Here is a 22,662-nt window from a genome sequence, read left to right as displayed (position 1 = left end):
CAACTTTCTCAACACTCTGTTTGAGCACTGACACCCATTTATAATTGTGAGTAGGGACAGTGCCAGTTAAACTGTCTCCTTCCCTCATCTGTCAAATCACAATAAAAAAAGCACTGCATTTGCATTTCTAACATGATCCTACTTGCTGGCTGTCAGGGCACTACTCTGAGGAACAGCTGGCATGTGAGGGGATGGGATGTGATGAAGTGCAGAGATACAGGAAATCTTTTAATTGCTGTCTCTGAAAGCAGACAATCAGAAATAAGTAGGAAGGGACTTCTTGCCTTTGATATTATTGAACACCAAAATATATGGCAATGCACTCCCTTATTGTTTTGTCACCATTAGTCAGCCACACTTAAAAAATATGGTTGTGTTAATACGACTCAGTACTTTATAAAACACAAACCAGTGCTCAGGAACCATGACTTACACCAGTGGATCTTCTTTCATGAGCTGTCCACCTTCTCATGATCTGATTATTTATTTTTCCTTGCTGCTTAACAATGACCTTATTATTTCTGGTTTTGCACTCACCTCAGTAACATTCATCACTTTGATTGCTGCCAGCTGCCCGGTCTTAACATGGCGACCCTGTTAAAATAACAGAAGGCACTATGTAAAACATGTAGGCAAACTATGAATACATCAACAAATTAGGCCTGTAACAACCAGGTTTGACTAATTGCTTTCAATCATGTTCAAGGCAATGTTCTAGTTGGTGCTCCTGCTCCTTGCAAGGGGGTTGGACTAGGTGACCTTTACAAGATCCCTTCCAACCCAGACTATTCTGTGATTCTATGTACCAAACAACCTTCCAGTGACTCAAAGTGAAGTTTGGTGATGTGTTACCAGAGCCACACCCTTACTGTGCTCTGAATTTAACAGAATTACCTCTACAGGGTTCAATTTCCTTTTAGCACAAAGGGAGCAGCAGTGCTGGGAGAGCTCTGTTCTCACAGCTCAACACAGCACAAGCTCACGGGTCTCCATCTGACTTTGTTCAGCAGGTGATGCCAGCCCTCAAGCCTCCTCTTCCAGGAAATCTCAGCACAGTCTCAGAACGTCTGAACAAGAGGCACATTCCTGTCCTGCCATCCGTGGCTGCTGGGGAAGCTGGAAGGCATTGGGCAGTTGGTTCTGTCCCACCTTGAGCCCAGACATGTCCTGGCACACCTCAGGGTAAAGACAAAACTCTGGGTTCCAGAACATCAATCTGGCAACCTCTAGGTGGCTGCCAAGAAACTAAAGTTTTATGTATGTTTTTGACTTAAAAAAAAAAAAAGGTTTTTTACTTAAAAATGCTTAGTTTTTATAATTCTTACTTCAGCTGAGTTAACTACATCTCCACTACTACTCAGCTAGTATCTCAGCTACTTCTCCAAAAGCATGCAAGAGCTTTGAAATGAAAAATGTCATCTTCTGTGGTGGTGGGGAAGAAGTAACCAGGGATTTGACTGTGGGTGCCTACACAGGTACACTGTTCATTATGGAATGCCCACACCCCACAGTCACTTTTAAACAACAGACAGCTGGAAACTTCAGACTAATAATAGGCTCAGTTTTGAAAACACAGCTAGGTAAAGGGAGGTAATAGGAAATAAAGCTATTAAAAGAGCAAACTTGCTCCTGGAAGTGACAAAATGTGATTCACAAGAACCTCCACCACGAATCTCGCTGTCAGCTGCAGTTTCTTGCTTTGGTTAGGTCAAGCTGCTCAACAGATACCACAGATGAAGCCTTTCACCACCATAACCAGCACTGACCTCACACTGGAAGATAGTATCAAAAGATTTGAATATACAGTGGGTTTGCTGTACATCCTAGCTTCTCACTTCCATCAGATGTTCAGAAATAGGTTTGAAGCTTTGAGACCGCAATTTTATTCCCGAAATAGTAGTGCCTGCAAAGCTGTATATCAAAATAACTAACTGACAGCAGTTAAGGAAGCCACTGGAAATCAGGAAATCAAATATGAAATGCTGCAGTTTGCAGACAAAATGATTTGCAGGTGCAATTTACACCCACAAACTTAAAAGCTGGGTTGGTGTAATTTTAAAACCCAGGTTCTATCTGCACAAAAGTGCACACAAATTTTATTTTTAAGACTAAGCAATTTTGCATCAAGGAAAAATGATTCCTCATTCTCAGGCAATATGTCACAATCATGTTTTCTTTTACAAAAAAAACTAAATCCTGCTGAGTTTTTTTTTGTATATTTAAAGGTGTCCTCTTTCCGTGGAAGCACTCCTGGGATTGCAAAGCATTTTCTCATGAAACAGAGTGATAGGATGATGTGCTGTGATATCAGACCTCAGGAGGAAGACAAACATTGCCTCTCCCCAGGCCACACAGGCCAGTGTGACCAGTGCCAGCCCAAGGGATGCTGGTGTTGGGTCAGCAAGTTCCCTCTGCCCAGCCACAGCTCCTCTCCTGGAGCCACTGTCTGCAAATGTTCCCATTTCCACGGAATGTCTGGGCCGTGCAGGGAGAGGGCCTTCCCCAAAGCACAGCCACCCTGTCTGCACCCCAGGGTTAGTCTGAGACAAGCACGCTGGCAGCTCCACATCTCTGGACACCACGCACCAGCCCACCAGCCCACGGAAAACAGGAGTCTCCCCTGGACTGCTGTAGGTTCTGCAAAGGACCAAGAACTAACACTGATTTTCACAACCGTGGTGAAGCATGGGAACCTGCTCCTTTACTGAAAAAATAATCAATCAGTACTAGGCTAACAGTGCACTTGAATATTCACCAGAATAAGGGAGAGGGAAAGGCTTGGCATTCAGTCCTGCTGTCAAAGCATAGCTCCTGGTCAAACTGTCCCTCTGTGTAACAGATATTGGTCATTTTGCTGCCACAGTTATTTCCACTGGATGCAAAACCTGCTGCTCTCACCACTATAACTGTGAATACTAAACCCCCCCCCACCGACCCCCAAAAGGTTTGAAAAATCAGTATTTATGGGAAAGAAAACAGCAAGTCCTTGATTCACTTTTGCTCAAAAGGTACGTCCCTGTTAACTAAGATGCACAACTCAATCCTGTTCCTGCATTAAGGCACAGACTACGACTGTGCTGGCAGTTCAGAAAAAAAAAAATTACAGATTTCTCAATACTGGTCTTTTAAACTCTTTTGAGTCAATTTTCCTTAACATCTCTAGAAGCAGTAAACATCCTGAACCCAGCCCTGATAGAGAGTAATGCCTTAGCAAGGAAAGATTTCAGTGCTGGTCCCTTATTTTTTTCATTTATCAATAAATCTCAGAGGTTAGCCAGAGTTCATGGGAACTCTCACATTGCTGCTTCTGCTGAAGCCACCAAGTTGAACACGTGTGAATTGTTTTGAGAAAAGTAGTGTTTTGATTTTTGTTTAAAGCTTCTAGGAGCAAACTGACTGGTTTAACTTTTTCCCAACCAAATAAGATCAGCTGATTCACTTACTTCATTTGCAAGACATGCTGAAGTTCATCCTTGCTGATTTGATCTGAGAAGAACAACAGGCATTGTCCTCCCAGCCCTCTGTTCACTCTGCCACTGCCTATCCTCTCCAGATCACTGGAGTTCAGCATGCAGTGATCCAAGATCCTCCACTGCACACTTCCCCAGAAACTGGGCAGAGGGCTGGAATGGTCTGTGGGCTGGTTTCCCTAATAAAAGGTTTAATCTTTCACCCAAAAATGCTCAGTATAAGAGCTCTGAAGAATGTAGTGAAAACAGCCAACAGCCATTTGCAACACCCATATTCTTACCCAGGAGTACAGCATCAAATTCTATCAAGCTCACACAGAGCTTAGACACGAACAATTCCGAGGCTCAATGACTTTCTAAAATTGAAGTTCCACCCTTCATTTGGATGAGGTATCCAAGCTGGAAAAAATTCTCCCATTAGCTTTGAGTCCAGCTAAATTCCTGGTCTCCTCCAGAAAATATTTCCGCATAGTCTGCTCTAGTTGCCAGTTAGTCACTACAGTAACATTCAGCAAACCTGAAGCCAGCACGCACATTTTTCAAATCTGCACACTGCTCATTGCAGCCAGACTTGTGGGAGATGCTTCATGCCAAAGATCTGGTTCTGATGAGCTCCAACCCTGCATTATCTCTGCAGGGAGTGATACATGGAATAGGGCAAATTGCTCAGTGTCATTTCTGTTGGATGTGTATTTATCTTTTCACCTGAGATAAAGGAACTGCTTATCTGTGCCCTTTACTAAGGGTCAAGACACGTACTTTTCTATTGACATCAAACAAGAGTGTCAACATTAGCAGCCAGCTATTATGATAAAGGGGCTTTACATGAATTAAGTAAATTTACAAAATGATGCATTCAGTCACGTACAACACCTTTTCCTCTTAGGTTCCAAAAAAAATTTTGGACTGTCCCTGGCTTGGGCCATGATTACAAGAAGAGACCCAAGGTCCCAATGAGATTACAAGGCTGCAAGTCACATGCAGAGAGCTTGGTTTGACAGCTTCCCTCCCAGATCCTGCACATATCTCTCTTCCTGGGGGTGGGAAGCAGCTCCCATCAGTTTTCTCCCCACCTGGGATCTGACAGATTTGGACAATTGCAAGCCCAGACAGCAGAAGCCAGCTGTCCACTTAAGCACTGCACGCCGTGCCAAGGCAGCCCACGGCAGTCCCACCACAGGCTTCCTTTTTGGCAAGAGGCACTCATTAATGTTCACGTGTCCCTGGGCCTGTCTGGTGGAGCTGTCCCCGTGTAACCGCAGCAGGAAAATGCACCAGAAAGGCAGGGACTGCCTGCTGCAGGACACCAAGGCAGCACAGAGCCATGCATTTCACCACACGAGAGTCCTTGCTCTTGTCCATGCCCTTGTCTTCTTGTCTGCAAGCAGAAGCAGCACAGGGAGGCGGTCAGGTGCCTGTGTGCAGGGACACCTCCCAAAAACCAGAAGACGTGGACACTTCAAGTTTGCAGCTTTGTGCCCACATGAAGAGCCATGTCATACCAAACACACTCTGCTACCAGGCACAGACACCACCAGCTCACACTGTTAGCACAAGGGTAGGGGACTCCTGGCTGACTGACCCATCACTGCCTGCCTGTGTAATCCTGAAAGCTGCTGAACACCACAACTTTAACTCTCAGGACCTTCTCTGGATGTTCAAGATTTGCATTGTAAAGTGAGATGTGGCTGTTGGAGGTGTGGGATTTTGGCAGTCAAGGTCCTTCTCAACCAGACATTCCTTATGGGATAACAGATGCAGCTTGTGGCCACCCGCCCTTTGGGAGCGAGGTGAAAGCACAGCTGTGTGGCTGCAAGCTCTCACCGAAAGTGAACTCGAGCAATCAGATTTCCTGTTCAAAATGCACTGATGAACTTTGAAGTCTGAGCCCATCTGTGTGGCCCTGCAGTTGCTGGCAGCCCGCCAGCTCAGCCTGCTGTGCCCTGTGGGACTGGTCCCCACCCTTTCGCCCCTCTCCTCTCCACCCTTTCCATCCTGCAAATACAAGAAAAGCCTTTAAGAGATAATGCATGGAGTGAACAGTGCTCTGTGTAGGGATCCAGGAAACCCTGTGTCCTATTCCACGTGACCTTCATGAAGTCACGATCCTTCTGTTTCCTTTCCACCCGCACAGGACTCCTCTACCCAGACCCAGTTCTTTAGAAGGGATGAGGGATGTTTGCTAACCCCAGCCCCAGAGCAGTGGGAACATGAGCTCTGCCTGTTCACACTGCAGGCAGGCAGGAGCAGCCTCCCATGCAGCTGCAGAGTGTTCCCCAGTGGGTCAGCATGGCAGGGAGGAGAACCCCAAAAACATAAAACCTGCAGACATGCTGCTCCTACGCAGCAGCTTAGACACAGCAACTGTTCTGCAGTAAAAGTCTCCTCATACAAGCATCCCTCTGTCCCTCAGGGTCTTCATGATGGTAACAAGTGGTCAGGGCTTGCACTTGGGGCTGTGTCATCTAAGACAGTTTTTAGGTCAGCTCCATCAGCAAGAGCAGTCCATACGTCTCAACTCAGCAGCTGCAGCCATGTGAGACAAGGCACGGCAGTCATGGTTGGAGCTCTTCAGCTAAAAATACACCAGTAATGCAAAACCTGAAAGGACCTTCCAGGAATATATTCCAAGGAAGAAGTAATTAAGAGCTTATAGCTTGTTTTTGTTACTTAATGGCCCAAGGCAAAGTTCAGATTAAGTTATGCACTGAATACTAGCGCAGGATTTCAGGAACTATTCATTTCATCATAGGCTATGACATGTAATCCACGTCAACCCTGATAGTTTAAAAACCCCCCAAAACCACAAAAAACCGCACAGTACCCCTCAAACCACAAATGTCTTGGACAGATGGGCACCAGTTTCACAAAGTCCTTTTTTTTTTTTCTTAACCCCCCACAAAGAGCTCAGGACACCAGCCAGGTGGGAACACAGCTATTATTTTGAATACAGCTTCATCCTTTTAATCACAAATTCAGGCTGCAGAAAGCCTCCTGTGATTGATATTATAAAGTTTTGGTGGTACTTTTGTCACATCAGCTTTGGATGTCTGTTGTATTTCAGGGCTGGAAATCAAAGAACTGTATTCCCCTAGAGCATTTCTTCTCTTCTTTGTCATACTGGGAGATGCTGAGATTTTGGAAGCTGTTCCAGGTCACCTCTGGAACCCTCACCTTTCTTTCTTTGTGCCTGCTTTCATGGCAGCAGTGCAGGATGCAGGGGCTGCCACAGAACCACAGCCCAGCTGCAGTGCCTTGGTGCTGGCTGTGTGGATGCCACACGTTTGCCCTTTCAGCCCCACATCTGCCACACGATCTCCAGACAGTCCCAGGCCTCACCCAACACCCCTTGGGCAACAAAGCCAATATTGCATTTCCTGTTCCCTATGCTGCTTTAAGACACACTGGGTAGCTCTGCTGCCATTAACTGAGCTAAAGAGAGGAAGAGCACACAGCAGACTCAGCACCAGCTCCTGAGACCAACACAAAGGTGTTTTGTTCTCTCAGACAATACAACACTGGACACCACCAGGCACAGTCCCTCATGTTGGAACAGGACTGCCTGGCAGACTCCAACTTAACACCGCCTTCAGAGCCAACCCCAAATGTTTCCTGCCAAGGAAAGCAAAGCACATCACCTAAACACTACAAAATATCACCCTTGTCCTCTGCTGGTCAGTGGTGAACAACAGAAATGGTAACACACTGTAGATAACCAAGACATGCTCTTCAAGGTGCTTTATGCTGTATTGGTCTTTTTTTCTCCTATATGCTGAACCCCACACTGTGATTAGTTGTGTTCTAAGAAGTCAGCTAAAATGTATCACTTCAGGTATAGACCATACCAATAAGTCAAATGCTATTTCACATACCTCAGAACTAGGGTTGCAAAATATCAGTGCTAAACCCTAAAACGTCTGCATGTAGATACATAAAGAATGAAAGTTAATTAGTAACATCCTGTGCTCTATAAGACAAAGGCACTACATTAATGAAGAAATATTAGGGATACATATGATTTATAAAGGGATTTTAAATTATTTTAAAACCTCTAAAATGTTATTCCAAATTAGAAAATATAGTTTTGTAAAGTTGATCACATTTAAGTAGTAAAGTGTATTGAATATTCAGTGAAAAAGAAAGTATTTTCCTCGCAAACACCACCACCCTATTTATGTGCAGAACATTTCATTTTATCCCTTCCATTGCTTTTCTCTCCCCCCTCATATCAGGAGTGGAAATGTATTTGCACTCACTCAAAGAGAAAATATTAGTTTTATGAATTTTTCCAAATGAAGCTTTAGATGTTTCAGGGTTAAGATGCAAAAAAACATAATCAGGAATTTCTCTCAGGGCCTCTACTTGTGTCACATGTTTAAAGAAACAAACAAAATTATCACTGTAAATCATAATACACTGAAGATAACTAAGTTGGCAGTGGTATAGGAGAACTTCCTATATACTAAAATAGCAACACATTAGCCCAGAGAAGAGATTAGAAAATATAACCTCCATCAGTCACTTAAAATTCTACCCACACGCACATTGTCCAGAAGGGAGGGATGGATAAAGGTCATTTCAAAAGGACCAGATCAAACCACCTTGATCTCTGGAGGAAAACAACAGTTTTTCATCCCCACTGTAAATGTCTGTAGCACAACCCTGAACTGTAAAACCCAAGAGGTACCAGTAGCAGTTTTTCTGTCCAGGTTTTTTTTTTTTTTTTTTTAATCCTTTCAATTCCTATTTCCTCCCATTGTATGAGTGGAAACACAGATTGTTTGCTTTGCCTAATGTTTGTCTGTGTCTGACTGCAGACCAGTGGGAAAAGAAAATGAAACAAAGGAACAAATTCAAGCTCTTTCACGAACACACATTTGAATATCGACATTTTTTGCAATATCAGTAAGTTCACTTGATCAGATTACAACCCTCATCCAAAACATGAACAACTCATACTTGTATGAGAATGGACTAGGCACTGATCTTTTGGGATACTGAAACCTGCTCCCAAACGGGTCATTCTCACTGTGATCAGCAAGATCAAGAAAAGCACCAAGCTCTTTTGACAATACCATTCTAGCTATAATACAGAGAGGTTTTGTCCTCTACTTATTTGAAGTGGGTGGTGTCTGCAGAAGAACATCCCATGTAATCTTCTACAGCTCCGTGCTCATTTGGAGGGAAGTACCCATTCCTGTGGCTTCTCCTTGACACCCTAACAAGTAGACATGATGCTTTAGATCCCCAACTGCTACTCAAAGTGTCTGAACAGTGTGAGCAATGTGCAAGACAGAGAGCAGGAAAGAGCAGGAACACTTCTCCTGGGGCAGGTAAAACCAGGGTGGCCTGTCCTGGGTGCCAGTGGGAGCTTGAGAGCTGCAGCACACACCTTGGAGGAACAACCTTCACCTGCCACATTTGGGGTCAGCCTGGCTGGGGGTCACAGGGTTACTGGAGGCAGAGCTGCTCCTGGTCAAGGACCAGACTGACTTTGATTTGATCCAGTTTCCATCTGGTGATACTTCAGTAGCACCTGAGGGCATGGCAAACACTGAAGCTCCAGCTCCCCTCTGTTCAAAAGTCACCCAGGTGCTTGAGTTTAGAGGGAACTGCAAGGCCCCTGAGTGGGAACTGCTGCCAACACGGGAAGAAAAGCAACATTTTGGGGCCATATGTGGGTTGAGTAACTCAGACAGCAGCACAGTGAATAGGAGGAGAGGTCTGAGAGGCAAGCTGTGCAGTGATCCCATTTTCCTCACACAACATTTATTGAGACATAAAACTCATTTCATTGAGCCTAAATATCACTATTTGCAAAAGTAATAGCCTTGCTATTCATCCTGGACTTTGGCATTTGTCACATCCCTTCACATCTGTTGGAAACATTCTCAGATTTCCAACCTCAGACCCCCACCAAGGCTTGCTACCCCTGTCGGGGCACAGAGGCTCTGCAGACATGGGTTTCTTTCCTCTTCCCATGGGAGTTCTGGCCTGGGGACACTGGGCTGGTGGGGTGTTCAGGACAGCACAGGACAGGGGGGATATGGGGTATTTGAAGTCCCAGAGCTCCTCTTGTTGTGAACAGCAGGGTTGGAACAGCCCTGGCACAGAGCCAGTCCCACAGAACACTTGGGAGCCCAGCGGTGATTTACGACAGCAAAGGTCTGCTGCACCAGAAGTCTATTCATCCAGAAAAATAAACAAATTTTGGAATAGCCTCAGCCTTTGGAAGGCTCTCACTCTGCAGAACAGGGGTTGCTGAGAAGCTAAGTCTGGGGTGAGGTACAAATCCCCCCAGCCCAGTGAATTTTTGCTGCCTGACTCATACACATCCGTTTGCAGAAATGCAGGCGCTAGAGAAAACCTGTTCATTGCACATCTCTGCTGCAGAAGGTCACAAGGAGTTAAGGGTGTCCTGCCAGCCCCATCCCGCTGAAAGGAAGTCAGGGCTGGACTGCAGGAGGTCAGCTGATGGGTGGCCAGAATTCTGGAGCAAGAATCCCTCAAAGGAAGGTTTTTTGGCTAACCATTGCTACAAAGCTACAAAGGTTAAGCTGCACACAGCAATTACAAACCTCATGTTAGGAGAGTCATCTTTTAGCTGTTTAAGTAATGTAGCTTTATTAGCCTTCTATCCCACATAAACACAACCTTGTGTGCACATTAAGCTCTTAGCATTTATATCACTGAATTTTTAAAGATCCTTCAGCATTCTTGTAAACAGCAACTAACATAGTTGAATTTTCTCTTGCATATAATACAGAACATTGACACGGCTCTGCACAGGTTAAAACTGTGTTGTTGGGTTTTTTTTTTTTAAAAAAAAGGCTTTGAGGCAAGCAGGGTACACAGCTGCAAGTTCCAGCCTAAATGATGACAGCTACAACAACCTTAAGGGTGATTTACTTTTCCATTCCAGTTCTGGTGGTGTTTTTCTCACCCAGATGGCAGTACCATGCAGGTATGCACCTCTGCAGGTGGCTGTGCACAGCTCACACTATATGGACAGCCCAGGACTAACCTTAGTTACTAACTGGCATTAAAAGGGTTTCTCCTACAGCCTCAGAGCCTTGCCTTCAGTGTTTCTTGGCCAATACCCTCCCTGTGACTCTGTTCACCTGAGGTGAATCCTGAACTCATAAACTCTGCTGACTAATACTGTCATGTTCAGAAGATCTGAGGTCTGCCTAGGGAAAGGTCATATTCTTTACACACATACCAAACTCTTCACAGAGCATTTAACTGAGGGGGGAAAAAAAGAGCATATAATTATGCCTTTTCATTTGGCTCTACCCGGTGAATCCTCTCCAAAAATTAAAAGGGAGTTAATGAACACAATTAGTCTGTGAAAAAACACAAAAGCCTCCAGATTTCTGAATTATTTCTGTAAGAGATGAGCTACATGGCACTGATCTCACAGCAGCAGTCAATTCCCATTTCCTTCCAAAATCCTATTGGCCAGATGGTCCAGAAAACTCAAGGGAAAATTACTTGAATGTTTGGAAAGGCTTTCAGTGTTAAGTTAGTCTCCAAAATGAAACCAGACTACCCTTTTAATTAGTCTTACAAGTGAAGTATATCTCGTATTTCTAATGAATTTAAAACAGAGAGGAGATTCCAAGTTCAAAAACAAAAAAAAAATCTGAATTCATAAGGAGCAGTGGTGTTATTTTTTTTTCTTTCTAAACTGATCTAATCAGCTTTGTACAGCAGAAGCCTGGCTGGCAAAGGTTCCCCTCTCAAGCAAACTACAGGTCAGATGCACAGTAATAGTTCCTGAACAGCTACAAGCAGTTACTGCTCAATGCTTCATCTTCTCAATTTCTGTATTACTTGTAGGGATTGAAGTCAATCACAGCAGGGTAGAAATGAACAGTGAGCTCTTGAGAGGAAGAAAGAAATAAATACCCCTGCAGAATAATTTCAAGAAAATGGCTAAGCACATTACAGCTGAAGAACAGCAGAGCCTTAAGCAATGCAGCTCAGCATAATTATGAGCACACATGAAGCAAAAGCAGCAGTGAATCATTGGAAGAACTGGTCACAAGAGGTACCAATAATTTCCTGAAATTAACTACCTAACAGCCCTAACTGGATTTTTGAAACTCTCATCTCTTTGTCTCGCCCTGTTTAAACAAGCCAAATTAATTTTGTGCAGGGCAAGATGAAGCAGTGAACTGCACAGTGAGCTGTGTGTAGGTGAAACAACAGCAGAGCCCCAGCACAGGCTGGGGGCCCCTGCCCTCCTCCCTTGCACTGCTGCTACACCTAACAAAGGTTCCCTGCAGCACTTCCCACCAGCAGCTGACCATGGCTTGTCCCAGCACTGAGGTTCTTGCACTCCTGGCCCCACTGCAGTCAACCAGACAACCTTAATGATTCTATGTCCTAAGGAATTTCTTCTGGTGAGTTTATTAGATGTGGAGTTGTCTCATAAAGGGTCAAATTTCTCAAACAAAACAAACCTCACTTTACAATGAAAAAAAAAAGTGTATTTTCAATGGTTTCCCTGTTGGAAAAGGTGTGATTGCACAGATCCTCTCACAGGTTTGAGCCAGAGCTTGTGACACGAGAAATAAACCTCAGCCACTGCTGCAGAGTGTCCACTTGTGTAAAAGCACCTCTGACAAGCCACTGCAGGGCTGCACCCACAGCTGACAGCCCAGGGAAAATGAGGCTCTCCATAAACCTAGAGATGGAAACAGAGCTCTCACTGCTCTGACTCTCAACACTCACACCTTCAGAGGCACAGGATGGAGGGCACTGCCCTCACCCAGCCCTGCCAGCTGCTGTGCCACAGAGCTCTCACTGCTCTGACTCGGGACATGATGACATTCTCAGGGGTGGGATTGATGGCACTGCCCTCACCCAGCAGTGCTGTGCCACAGGAAGCTGTCACAGGCAGCACTGGGAAACTCCACGAACTTCTTCCACACCAAACACAACAGGGGCCAGGTACTACACACCAAAGGGCGTGCACAGAAACACACATAGAAACATTCAAAGCTGAAACACTGAAATCCCCTGGCCTAGCCTAAGGTACCTCGGATGTCAGTGAAGCTGCACCAGAACCCTTCCCATGACAGACTCTTAAAGCCACTTCTCATTTTCCAAGCTCTGAACCCTGTGTGCTTCCTTTACCTTGTAACAGCAATAGCCTGTCCAAGCAGCTGCATCACATCCAAAGCAGCTGTCAAGAAAGACTAAAACAAAACAGCAAAACAACCTCAACATTCCACAAGGCATCCAGCTAATGCCAGCAACTTGCTGGCTTACATGTGGAATATAAATTTTAAAAGCTAGCATTTCTGCTTTAACATCTAGTTGTGCTCACTTAAAAAAAAAAAATCACTTAAAAAGTTCAACCATCCACAAGTTTCCAAAAAATCTTCCTTTTGCAGCTCCTTTGCATATTCCGTCATCTACATCCAGATGCCAAAATACACCACCAAGAGCTCACTGCTGCTTTGGATAAATATGATATTATGTGCCAGAGGAAAATTTTTCAGGATAAACTAAAACTCTACAGCACTGCCAATGCACATATTTAAATAACAGAAATTTAAATTATTTGGTCTCTATGTACAACAAAAGAGTAATTAAAAAAAAAAAACATATATCAAAGTGCATATGAAAACCCCACACCAGAAAAGCCATCTCCCAGTTGCTTTGCATTGCCTTCTAACTTCTAAACCTTCAGGTTCAGGGGAGCACATGAACTTGCACTACCAAAGACAGAAGCTCAGCCAGTTTTTTTTTGTTTTCTTAAGAAAACAGAATGTATGGGATTGCAGTCCTCTTGCATCCAATCATGTTTTAACCCGTCAGCCCATTCCAACTAAATCTGGTCTCCAAGATGATTCAATCCCTGCATGCTTTGTGCAAATCAGAGGAGACAAACTCCTTTCCTCCCTGCACCACTGAGGCTTAAAGAAAATACCTATTTCTGACACATTTGCACAAGAAAATAACCTAACACATTCAGTAACTGAAGAGTTACAGCAAAACAAATACCTAACAAGAAGGGGTTCTGAAATTAGTCACTGAGTCATCTTTAGGGACTGGCTCCCTGCACTGATTCTGATTTGCCATTTGCTCTGTAACCAAATGAGTGCAAGGTGAGCACAAAGCACCATCACGCCACTGTGAGCACTTAACTTCCCCTCTGAATAGGTCAAACAAATGACATCATGTGCAAAGGACTGGAAAAAAACAAGGTTTCACATAATTATTTTTAAAGACCTGGTTTGCATACATGGTTTGACCCAGTTTAATTAGAAATGTTATTTCCAGCTCAATTTTGTAAGTGTGCACATGCTCAGTGGCCTGAATCAGGTTTGTTTGTCATTTTCCTTTCACTGATCCAGCCACACCAGTCATCAAAAAGCTCATTTTTTGCATACCTCCATTTCTGTCCACTTTCACAGCAGCTTTAATAGAAGGAGATGACTGATCAGTTCTTTGAAGATTTCTGTTTATTTCTGTTACCAGCTCTTTCTTCTTTTTAAAAGAGAATTTGTTTTAGAAAAGCCAGTAATTAACTTGAGTAATTTAATATTCATATGTCTCATGATCCAATGAGAGAGAACATGGGTTTATCACCAACTGGTGCAGTAAATGCTGCCCACAGCCAGGGGTGGGTCCAGCTAGTGGTTTTGCCCTCACTGCTCTGATATGTGAGAACATGATTTTGTGGCAAAGCATCAACCTCCTACCTGCTGAGGCTTCCTCTTGTTTTCACCAAGGGGAAACGAAAAAAAAAGAAAAAAAAAAGAAATGATTTTCTGCAAACCAAACCTCAAGAGAGCTGTTGTTCTGCTTCACCAGCAGGTCCAGGCCCACGCCCTGTTACAGACTGAGCCCAGCAGCCACAGACCCACCTGAGGGACCACAAAACCTCAGCAGCACATCTGCAGAAAGGCACTGCTGCAAAGGCAAGCACAGCATGGGGGAATAACAAAAAAATTGCAGTGAAAAGCCCTCTGTGTCATCTCCTGTAGAGCAAACACTCTTTGCTAATAAAGGGCCCTTTATACATGGATGTCCTCCTTGGCAGGCAGGAGAGATGTGGCTTATCACACCACAGCCAGCTCCTGGAATACACCTGGAGAATGCACAGTCATCAGCCTGCCCCAGGGTGGGGGAAAGGCAGAGGCAGCAGCTTCCCCATTTCTCTTCCTGATCATGCTCCCAGTTCTATATGGAGAAATCAAAATGCATCATTCAATCTCTGGGGACTTTTCACATCACACAATGGCTTCTGACAGCTCTGACAACAGGGCACTAGACAATGACATTCATGCTGCTTGCCTGGCAATAAAGGAAGCCAGAAAGGAAAGAACACCCACTGCTGGCTCACCTAGCCTGAAGGTACAACCCCTCCAGAAGATCAGGCAGCATTTACACACCAGAGGATTCAACCAGACAGGCTCCCCACTAAGAACCACAGTTTACACACCACAGTCTCATCTCCAGCCCAAATTCCAGTGGCATCTACAATCCCTGTCCAGCCCTGGTGTGGCTCAGCATTGCCTCCATCCCAGCACAGCTGCCCGAAGCCTCCCAGCCACCCCGGCAGAGCTGGGCTAGAAGGACATCTCCACGTGATAAAGAACTGCTCTGTTTTAATATTAATAACTTTCAAAGGGAGAGGTCTGCCAGAACAATGTAAACAATGCAGGATACAGCAACCAGAAGAGCTTAGCCAGCCAGATACTTCACATACTCACTATGACATTCAAAACCCATCTGTGTGACAGACAGGGCAAGGGCCATGAGGCTCCAACCACCACCCAGCTCTGATAAAGCCATTTCCTACCATTGCTGGTCAGAGAACCATGCCTCTGGCAGATGTAGGAAGCCAAATGACATTATAAGGCCTGACCAGGAGCTTGCTGTGACTCTCTGAACAGCCTCACTAATGCAGGAGGTGCAGGAATCTGAGCACTCTCACAGTGTCTGTACGTGCTGATTTCCTCACCAGCATGAGAATACTGTAACTCCATTGTGCAAGCCAGGGATGCAGGGCATGCAGTCTTCCAACAGGTGGGTACCTAGAAACTAACATAATGTAAAGAAAGGAGGAGGGGAACAGAGGAAAGGATGAGTCCAAAATCCTCTCTGTTCTTTATTCTCCAACGTGTGCTATCGAAGACCTGAGTTTTCAGTCTTTGTTTTGTACCTTCCTCTTCTCAAAAGTGTACTGGCTGATTTTTTCCAAGTGTCCAAAAGAAAGTTAGCGCATCTCTTTATTCCTTCATCCATTTTCAGGCACATTTTTGGAGAGCAGGCTGCCATACATGGATCTTCTCCCTGTCCAAGCCCTTTCCTGCCAGGGCAGCTGCCCGAGTTGGGCACCCAGCAATCTGCACCCCGACCCACGAGCACGGCAGCAGGAGCTCGGGCGCCTTTGGGAAACGCCAGACCCGCTTAGGCTGATCTGCACAGGCACAAAAAGCCCCGTGTGCCCCCCGTGCAGCACATTCTCTGGCTCAAGCCTTCCTGAGCCATGCCAGGCTGCGCTGGGCTCACGGGGCACCCCTGCTCCTCCAGCCCGTGTGCTGCCTCCAAAACCTGGCCACCTTCCATGGGAGGGACAATAAAGCACAGCCCGTGCCTCTGGAAACAAACTACCCTTCATCCCAAAGCCATCCCAGAGCAGGAATGGGCTGGTGCCCCCCTGTCATGCACTGCTGCTGCCTGTCCTCTTCTGCAGGGCAAAACACAGGAAAACTGTAAACCCCACCACAGAAATTTGATTTTCAAAGCACGAGAGATAACAGTGGCCCCCGACTCCTAACTTAACCCTCTGATTATAATAAAAGGCAATCAGATATCTACTGACACAATTTGTGGGGGCAGAATGTTTGCAAGAAGCCTGTTACAATAAATATTTCATGTAGACTGCAAAAAACAAATATTCTTTTTTTCTAGCTCTTTCCTTTTTCCATATAACAAGACAACATAATGAACAATCTGTGTAAATAATACATTTGAGAATCCATTATCTAAGTCATTTGCATATTTATTTCATGATGGCTTTGTTGCATATTTTAGTATAATTGTCCACAGGTTTAAAGCCAAGAGTAAAACAGAAGTAGACAAATCTACTGCAACAGAAATAATTAGTAAACTGGTTACCCTTTTGTTATTTTAAAATACTGAGGAAATGCCTTGCCAAATTCAGCATACTAAATAAGAAAGATACCTACATTTTACTGAACTTGAGAAATTTTCTTTTCAGAAGGCCACCACACATTTCTCTTATGCCCTTTTCCTCTAAATGTTTCCATTTTAAACAATAGAGATACAAGAAAAAATTGCATTAAAAAGCTCATATCAGATGTAGCAACCATATAGTCAGAAAACAGAACTTTAAATAAATTCCAGTATTCAGTAAACACCAACAAAATGTCAATATTTTGCCAACTGGTCTCGCTTTTGGTTGCAAACACTCCTCTCAGAATATAAAATCAGAATAATTCACATTAATATTCACATTTTTTTTGATGCCAGATTATTTCAGTATGACTGTACCTTTTTCCCCCCAATCTATTAAACATCCTGCTGAATTTAAATGTATGTTCAAACGAAGGAAATTAAACGTAATGTTTTGACATTTCTGATGCAAAGTTTGAAAACAAAAGCCAACTCGTTTCTTGAAATTTTCCCACTCCTGTTTCTCCTGATCCCATGTTTGGATTCAAGTGAAACTGTTTTCAAACAGCACGTTGTTCAGGAAGTGGCTGCTAACCAATTTTCACAAATCACCTCCATGAGCACACTGATTCCTCCTAACCACAATCCCAAAATGCTGCACAAAAACAAGGGCTGCCTCCATTTTAACAGCTACACTCACGCTAAAAGCTCAATTCCCAGCAAATTCATGGTTTTTAGCCATGGTGGGAAGCAGAGGCAAGAAGAGAAGCAAGATCTCCTGAGCCACAGCTGGCCACTTCAGCCCCTCTCTGACCTTTATGAAAAAGTGCATTTTTCACACACTGGGGGCTCCTAAAGGCACTGCCCAGAGCACACCCCAGCTACTGCACAGGACTAATAACATTATTTATGCAGGACACTGAAGAGGTCACAGTTTGCTACAAAATGTATCTTCTGCACTATTCAGTTGTAAGATCTCAGAAGTTACTAAAATGTTGTATTTTCAAGGGAAGGATGAAGGGGATGGGGAATAAATGGCCTTTGAGAAGGTGTTTCTAAAGCAAATCTTGAAAACCTTTCAGGAATTCCACAAGGTTCAGGTTACCAGGGCAGACTTAAAATACACAAGGATTTTGAAAAATAAAAAGTATACTACAAACAGCTGAAAAATAGTTCCTTGGTTTATTTTAGGAAACCAACTGATTTGTTGCTCATTTTATTATGCTTTATTAGCTATTGCCCAGAAGTACCAAAGAAGGACTTTCAAAAAACACACACGCACTCTTCAGGACATTAAAGCAGGTCGGGAAAGTACAATTCACAAGGAGCTCTAAGAAAGAGTCAGAGACACACAGATCAGGTGATATGTCCTCACCAGGCTCTAAAATCCTGCAGTTCACTGTGAAAAAAGTAGTTACTAAAGCTAGCCTGCCATGGGAATCAGCTCAAACATCTATCAACAACACACTAGATTTTCTGCTGTTTAAAATAAAGTAATATCGTGTCATCCACTCATTAACTGTCATAGCCATGGTTTTCTGGACTGCAAATGGGCAATTACAATTTTTCCCCAGTGAGAATGGTTCTGAGTGGGTCAGACACTGCAGAGCTCAGACCCACGGTCACTGGTCCTGCTGATCTATCTGCATGTTGGAGTGAAGCTGGATTACTGAAATCAATGTCACTGCTGAGGTGCTTAAAGCACAGCAAAGTGCTTGAGCAGGGAATTAAGAGCTTGAACTACTTCCTACTATGCTCATATTACCGCCAGTGCATTTTTAGCACGTTCTCTTACCTTCAAAATAGCATGACCCAGTGACAAATTCTGAAGTGTTACGCAACATGAGCTCAAAATGCCAACAGTTTAGGATGAAAATGCACTGTGTTCTCCCACATGGAGTTTTAGGTCCAAAACATGGAGGAGCTGAAAGCAGGAGGCCTGACAACAAATTATGTGCAAGGATTTTACTACTCTCTAATGGCACATCTAATTATTGTATGTTGCTCTATTCAGTCAGAGCCTTTATTGTATAGAGGCACTCCACAGCTGAGAGGTTTTTTTCACATCCTTACTCTTCTATTTTTGATAAACTAGTTTGGCTCCTAAGAATCTTAATCGAGTTCCTCTGAAATATTCACTAACTAGAACCAGGACTTCACAATTTGCTAATTAATTTCGCATGTTTGATCCATTATTTTAAAATCCAGTGCTGAATGTAGTTTGGCCCTGTCACGCAAATAGGCAGGGAAGGCAAGATTAAAAAAAAACCAAACACAGCACCAAATCCCTAAAAAACCCCAGCACAACAATGCTTCCGACTCTGACAACTGAATACACACCATAAACTACCTATTTTATACAGATATAAATATTTAATATAAAATGGGGGGTTTTGTATCCTCCAAGTTAGCAATTCACACCCTAATAGGCTGGGTTGATAGTATGTATGTCTTGAACTGAAAACTGAGATTGGAAAAGAAAAACTCTGGGAACACATGGTCCCACCTTCTGTCAGAAGCAGGGACTTAGGTTACATTAACCAAGACAGTGTCAAACAGCCTTGGATATTTCCAGCAAGGTGACTGCACAACCACCATGAGAAACCTCTTCCAGTGGTGACTCATTCTCATGGTACAGAATTTTTTTCTTAGATTTTCTTTGATGGAACTTTTCCTGGGCAGCCCACGTGCCCTGTGGATCCCTGTACCAACCATCACTGAAACACCTGAGAACTGTGACTACACTGCCCTCAGCCTCTCTTCCCAGGGTTGAAAAACATCCAATTCCTTCTGCCTTTCTTTCTTCAACCCACTAAATGTTTTGGTTGCCTCTTGTTGAATCCTCTCTGGTTTCCCAACGTCTCTCTGGATCTGAGAGAGCCAAGATGGATCACAGAATTCCAGGTGTGGCCTAACAAGACCATGGGAAATAATCACATCTCATGATTTGCTGGCTAGGCTCTTGCTGAGTCAGTCCAAGTTCAGTTTGCCCTCCTTGTATCAAGGGTGCCAACTCCACACCTGTTCTGATGGGGGAGGAAAAGGACAGTTGTGGTGTGGAAGCAACAAGAAAGGCATGGAGACATTTATGGGAGCGTATTTAGGATTTGCAGACAACTGAGAGAAGATGAAGGAACACACCTGGTACTATGCAGACTTCAAGGGTCTCATTAAAAACTGAAGAAGTTAAATACCAAAACCCCAACCCACGCCTCTCTAGTGTGTTACAGGGATTGCAGCCCTACATGCTTCAGTTTTCAAGGCAGCCCATTCATAAGCAAACAGCATTTCATATGTCATTACAATGGCAGCAGCACATATTAAATTCTGACATACTCCTGGGAGACATCCCCATGGCCAGGAGCAGCAGACAATCTCCATTACTTGTTTGCACAAGGATCTGTGCAATGAGCTGCTGACTCCATCCCATGCACTGCTGGCAGTGACTTCATGCACTGCTGCCTGCTGTAATTAACGAGTTTTTCATGTGGAAAAGATAATCAGCTCTTCTACTGCTGCCATGGTGGGTTCTGCCTTTTCTTTTTCTATACCTTTTATGTATTCTCAAACTCTTAGCATGCATACTCTTAACTCTTTAAGCCTGGTATCTCAGCACAGCCCTGGTGTTCTGCTAGGCCAGGAGACCAAACATCCCACAGCTCCACAGCTGGAGGCTGGAGAGCCCCACGCTGTCCTGAGAAACCAAGGCCCCTCTAGAACACATCCTGCAAAGCAGGATTGGACCCATCTGGGGGAATACTTTAGAATAGAGACATGTCACACTATTCATTCAAGCCTCTCTTTGGGGCATCTTCGTTAGATATGCTAATTTGCAAGGTCTGTAAAATTGCAAATGTGATCTACTGTGTGTGTGCATTTCAGTGTATTCCACCTTGATGAACTGTTGCACCATGCAGACCCTTATTAAACACCAAAGTAAAAACCCTTCATCTCTTAACTGTGTCTGCCTCTTAATTTTGGGACCAAGAAAGAGGTATCACTACCAAAAACCAAAATAAAGCAAACAGATAGACAAACAAGCACTTTTATCAGCTGCTAGTGAAACAGAGAGTAGCACTTTGTCATTTCTATAGAGTACAACTGACTTCCCTCCTCGACTTGTCAAAATCTCAGTGCCTTGAAGACTAAGATTAGCTTGAAAACTGTAACTCACCACAAATAACAACAAAACAACCTGAGATTACATGTTATTTTTAACGTCCCTGCAGCACTTTGGAGACTCTGAAATTGCATTTCAGCCCCAAGACACAATCTTTGGAAAGTGGCTACTTCTGACCCACCCACAGAAGGGATGGTTTAAAAGTTTTCAGCTTATACACATTCACTATCTGGATTATACTGAACATAACTGTAATGTTTCTTACATTTCACCTTCCAGGGGCTACCATTAATTATGGTTTACAACACAGTCCACAGATTATAACACTCCATAACTTAGCAGGGTCGGGTGAGTCTTTCCACACACTACCCAGTCTCAAAAACCCCCATGGTCCTTCCCCCCACCACTCCCAACTCAATTACATCAGCCAGTTATTCAGAAATGGAATACCAAGAACTTAACAGACTTTCAAATTAAGATAAACTGAAACATTGTATTTATGTTTTGCTGCACTCCTGCCACTCTACATCAGCAGCAAAGTAACCCATAACTCAGGTCAGCAATTGAAGCACGATTCAACACCAAGAAGCAACTGTGTTAAAAAAAAAACCAAAAAAAAACCAAAAAAAAACCCAAAAAAAAACCAAAAAAAAAAAAAATAAAATCAGCCAAAACCCCATATACTTCCTTACTCAGACCTGCTTCCTTTTTGCATCCTGAGTCTTATGTGACCACAGAAAAATAAAAATATCAGCTATGCAGAGTCACTGCAGGAAGGCAGGGCTGCTTCCACCCCCGCTAATAACAGCAACAGCACTGCTGCTTCTTCATCAGCTGCATTACGGGGAAACCACCTCTCACCTCCTGACTCACAGCTCCAAACCAGAGCACCTCTCTCAAGTTCCCTGGGCCCCCAGACTCCATTAAAGAGAAAACCATTTTGCACACACAGCAGCTGCAAATCTGTCAGGATTCATCACCAGCCTCCAAGATCATGTGCCAAAAAACATCAGCCCCTGCAACTATACACAGACACTGGCCTCTCTTTCCCTAGGCCACTGGAAACTGGCAAGCCCAGGAGAAGGCTAATCCACATCACTAAAAATAAGGAAGACAAAAGCCCCAATCAGGTGGCTCTTGGCATCAGAAAACACCATTGCTGAACCTCATTTGGCCCATGAAAGCTTCAGAAAGATGAGGACTCTCAGAGCACGGCTGAATGAGGAGGATTAGGAACAATTCCTCTTCATCTTGACAACTGTCAGAGTCCCACAGCCTCTTCCAGAGCTCAGGAAGAATTGTGTGACTCAAACACTTCAAAAATGGCAACACTTTCAGCTGCCCCCATATCTCCCTTTCCCCATTCACTCAACAGAAAAATGACCCTGCATTGAAAATTGGAACATAGACAATGCATCAAGAGGCTCCTATGGAAGAAACACCTCTCATCAAAGGTTATGAAACTAACAGCAGAAGTCTTTGAAAAAATATTCACTTCCCCCAAACTTAGAGTTTAGTTCTTACTGAACAGCCAAGCACAGACCAGCACAGAACTGCTCTTTCCAGTTCTCCCTTACTGTCAGGGAAGACTGTGCTATCACCTCCCATGGCATTATTCTGAATCACCTCTTACACAGGACTGTTCTTTGGATTCCAGCACATGGAAACCAGGAATTAACTGAAAAACTCACCTGTAATTTCAAGAGATAATGAAGAAGCCTAAGTCTCATGAATTCTGGGTACCACTGGATTTTTTACACATCTAATTCACACTTTCCAAAGGGTGAAGTTGCCAATACTAGTGTATTTATGTCCTACTACTTCATAAGTTGTCAAAAAAATCTGCTGGCTTTTAGCCAGCTATTCTACACAAATCTTTATAACATTTCTACTCAGCTCTAGCACTGTTAT

At 43.9% G+C, this 22,662-nt stretch overlaps 1 protein-coding gene across 2 annotated transcripts in view; it reads right to left on the bottom strand.

Annotated features, from left to right (window-relative positions):
• NRK (Nik related kinase) overlaps nucleotides 1-22,662 on the bottom strand; it is an 88,359-nt gene that overhangs the window by 58,388 nt on the left and 7,309 nt on the right. For both annotated transcript variants that reach the window (XM_041396479.1, XM_041396481.1), the window contains exon 3: nucleotides 538-594. In XM_041396479.1, coding sequence (XP_041252413.1) covers nucleotides 538-594 — 57 coding nt within the window. The remainder of the gene's footprint in view (nucleotides 1-537; nucleotides 595-22,662) is intronic.

This window comes from Onychostruthus taczanowskii, unplaced genomic scaffold (assembly GCF_017590055.1).
Source record: "Onychostruthus taczanowskii isolate IOZ18803 unplaced genomic scaffold, ASM1759005v1 scaffold13, whole genome shotgun sequence".
NCBI lineage: Eukaryota > Metazoa > Chordata > Aves > Passeriformes > Passeridae > Onychostruthus > Onychostruthus taczanowskii.
The sequence above is the reverse complement of the archived record's forward strand: the minus strand, read 5'-3'. Positions and strand labels throughout refer to the sequence as shown.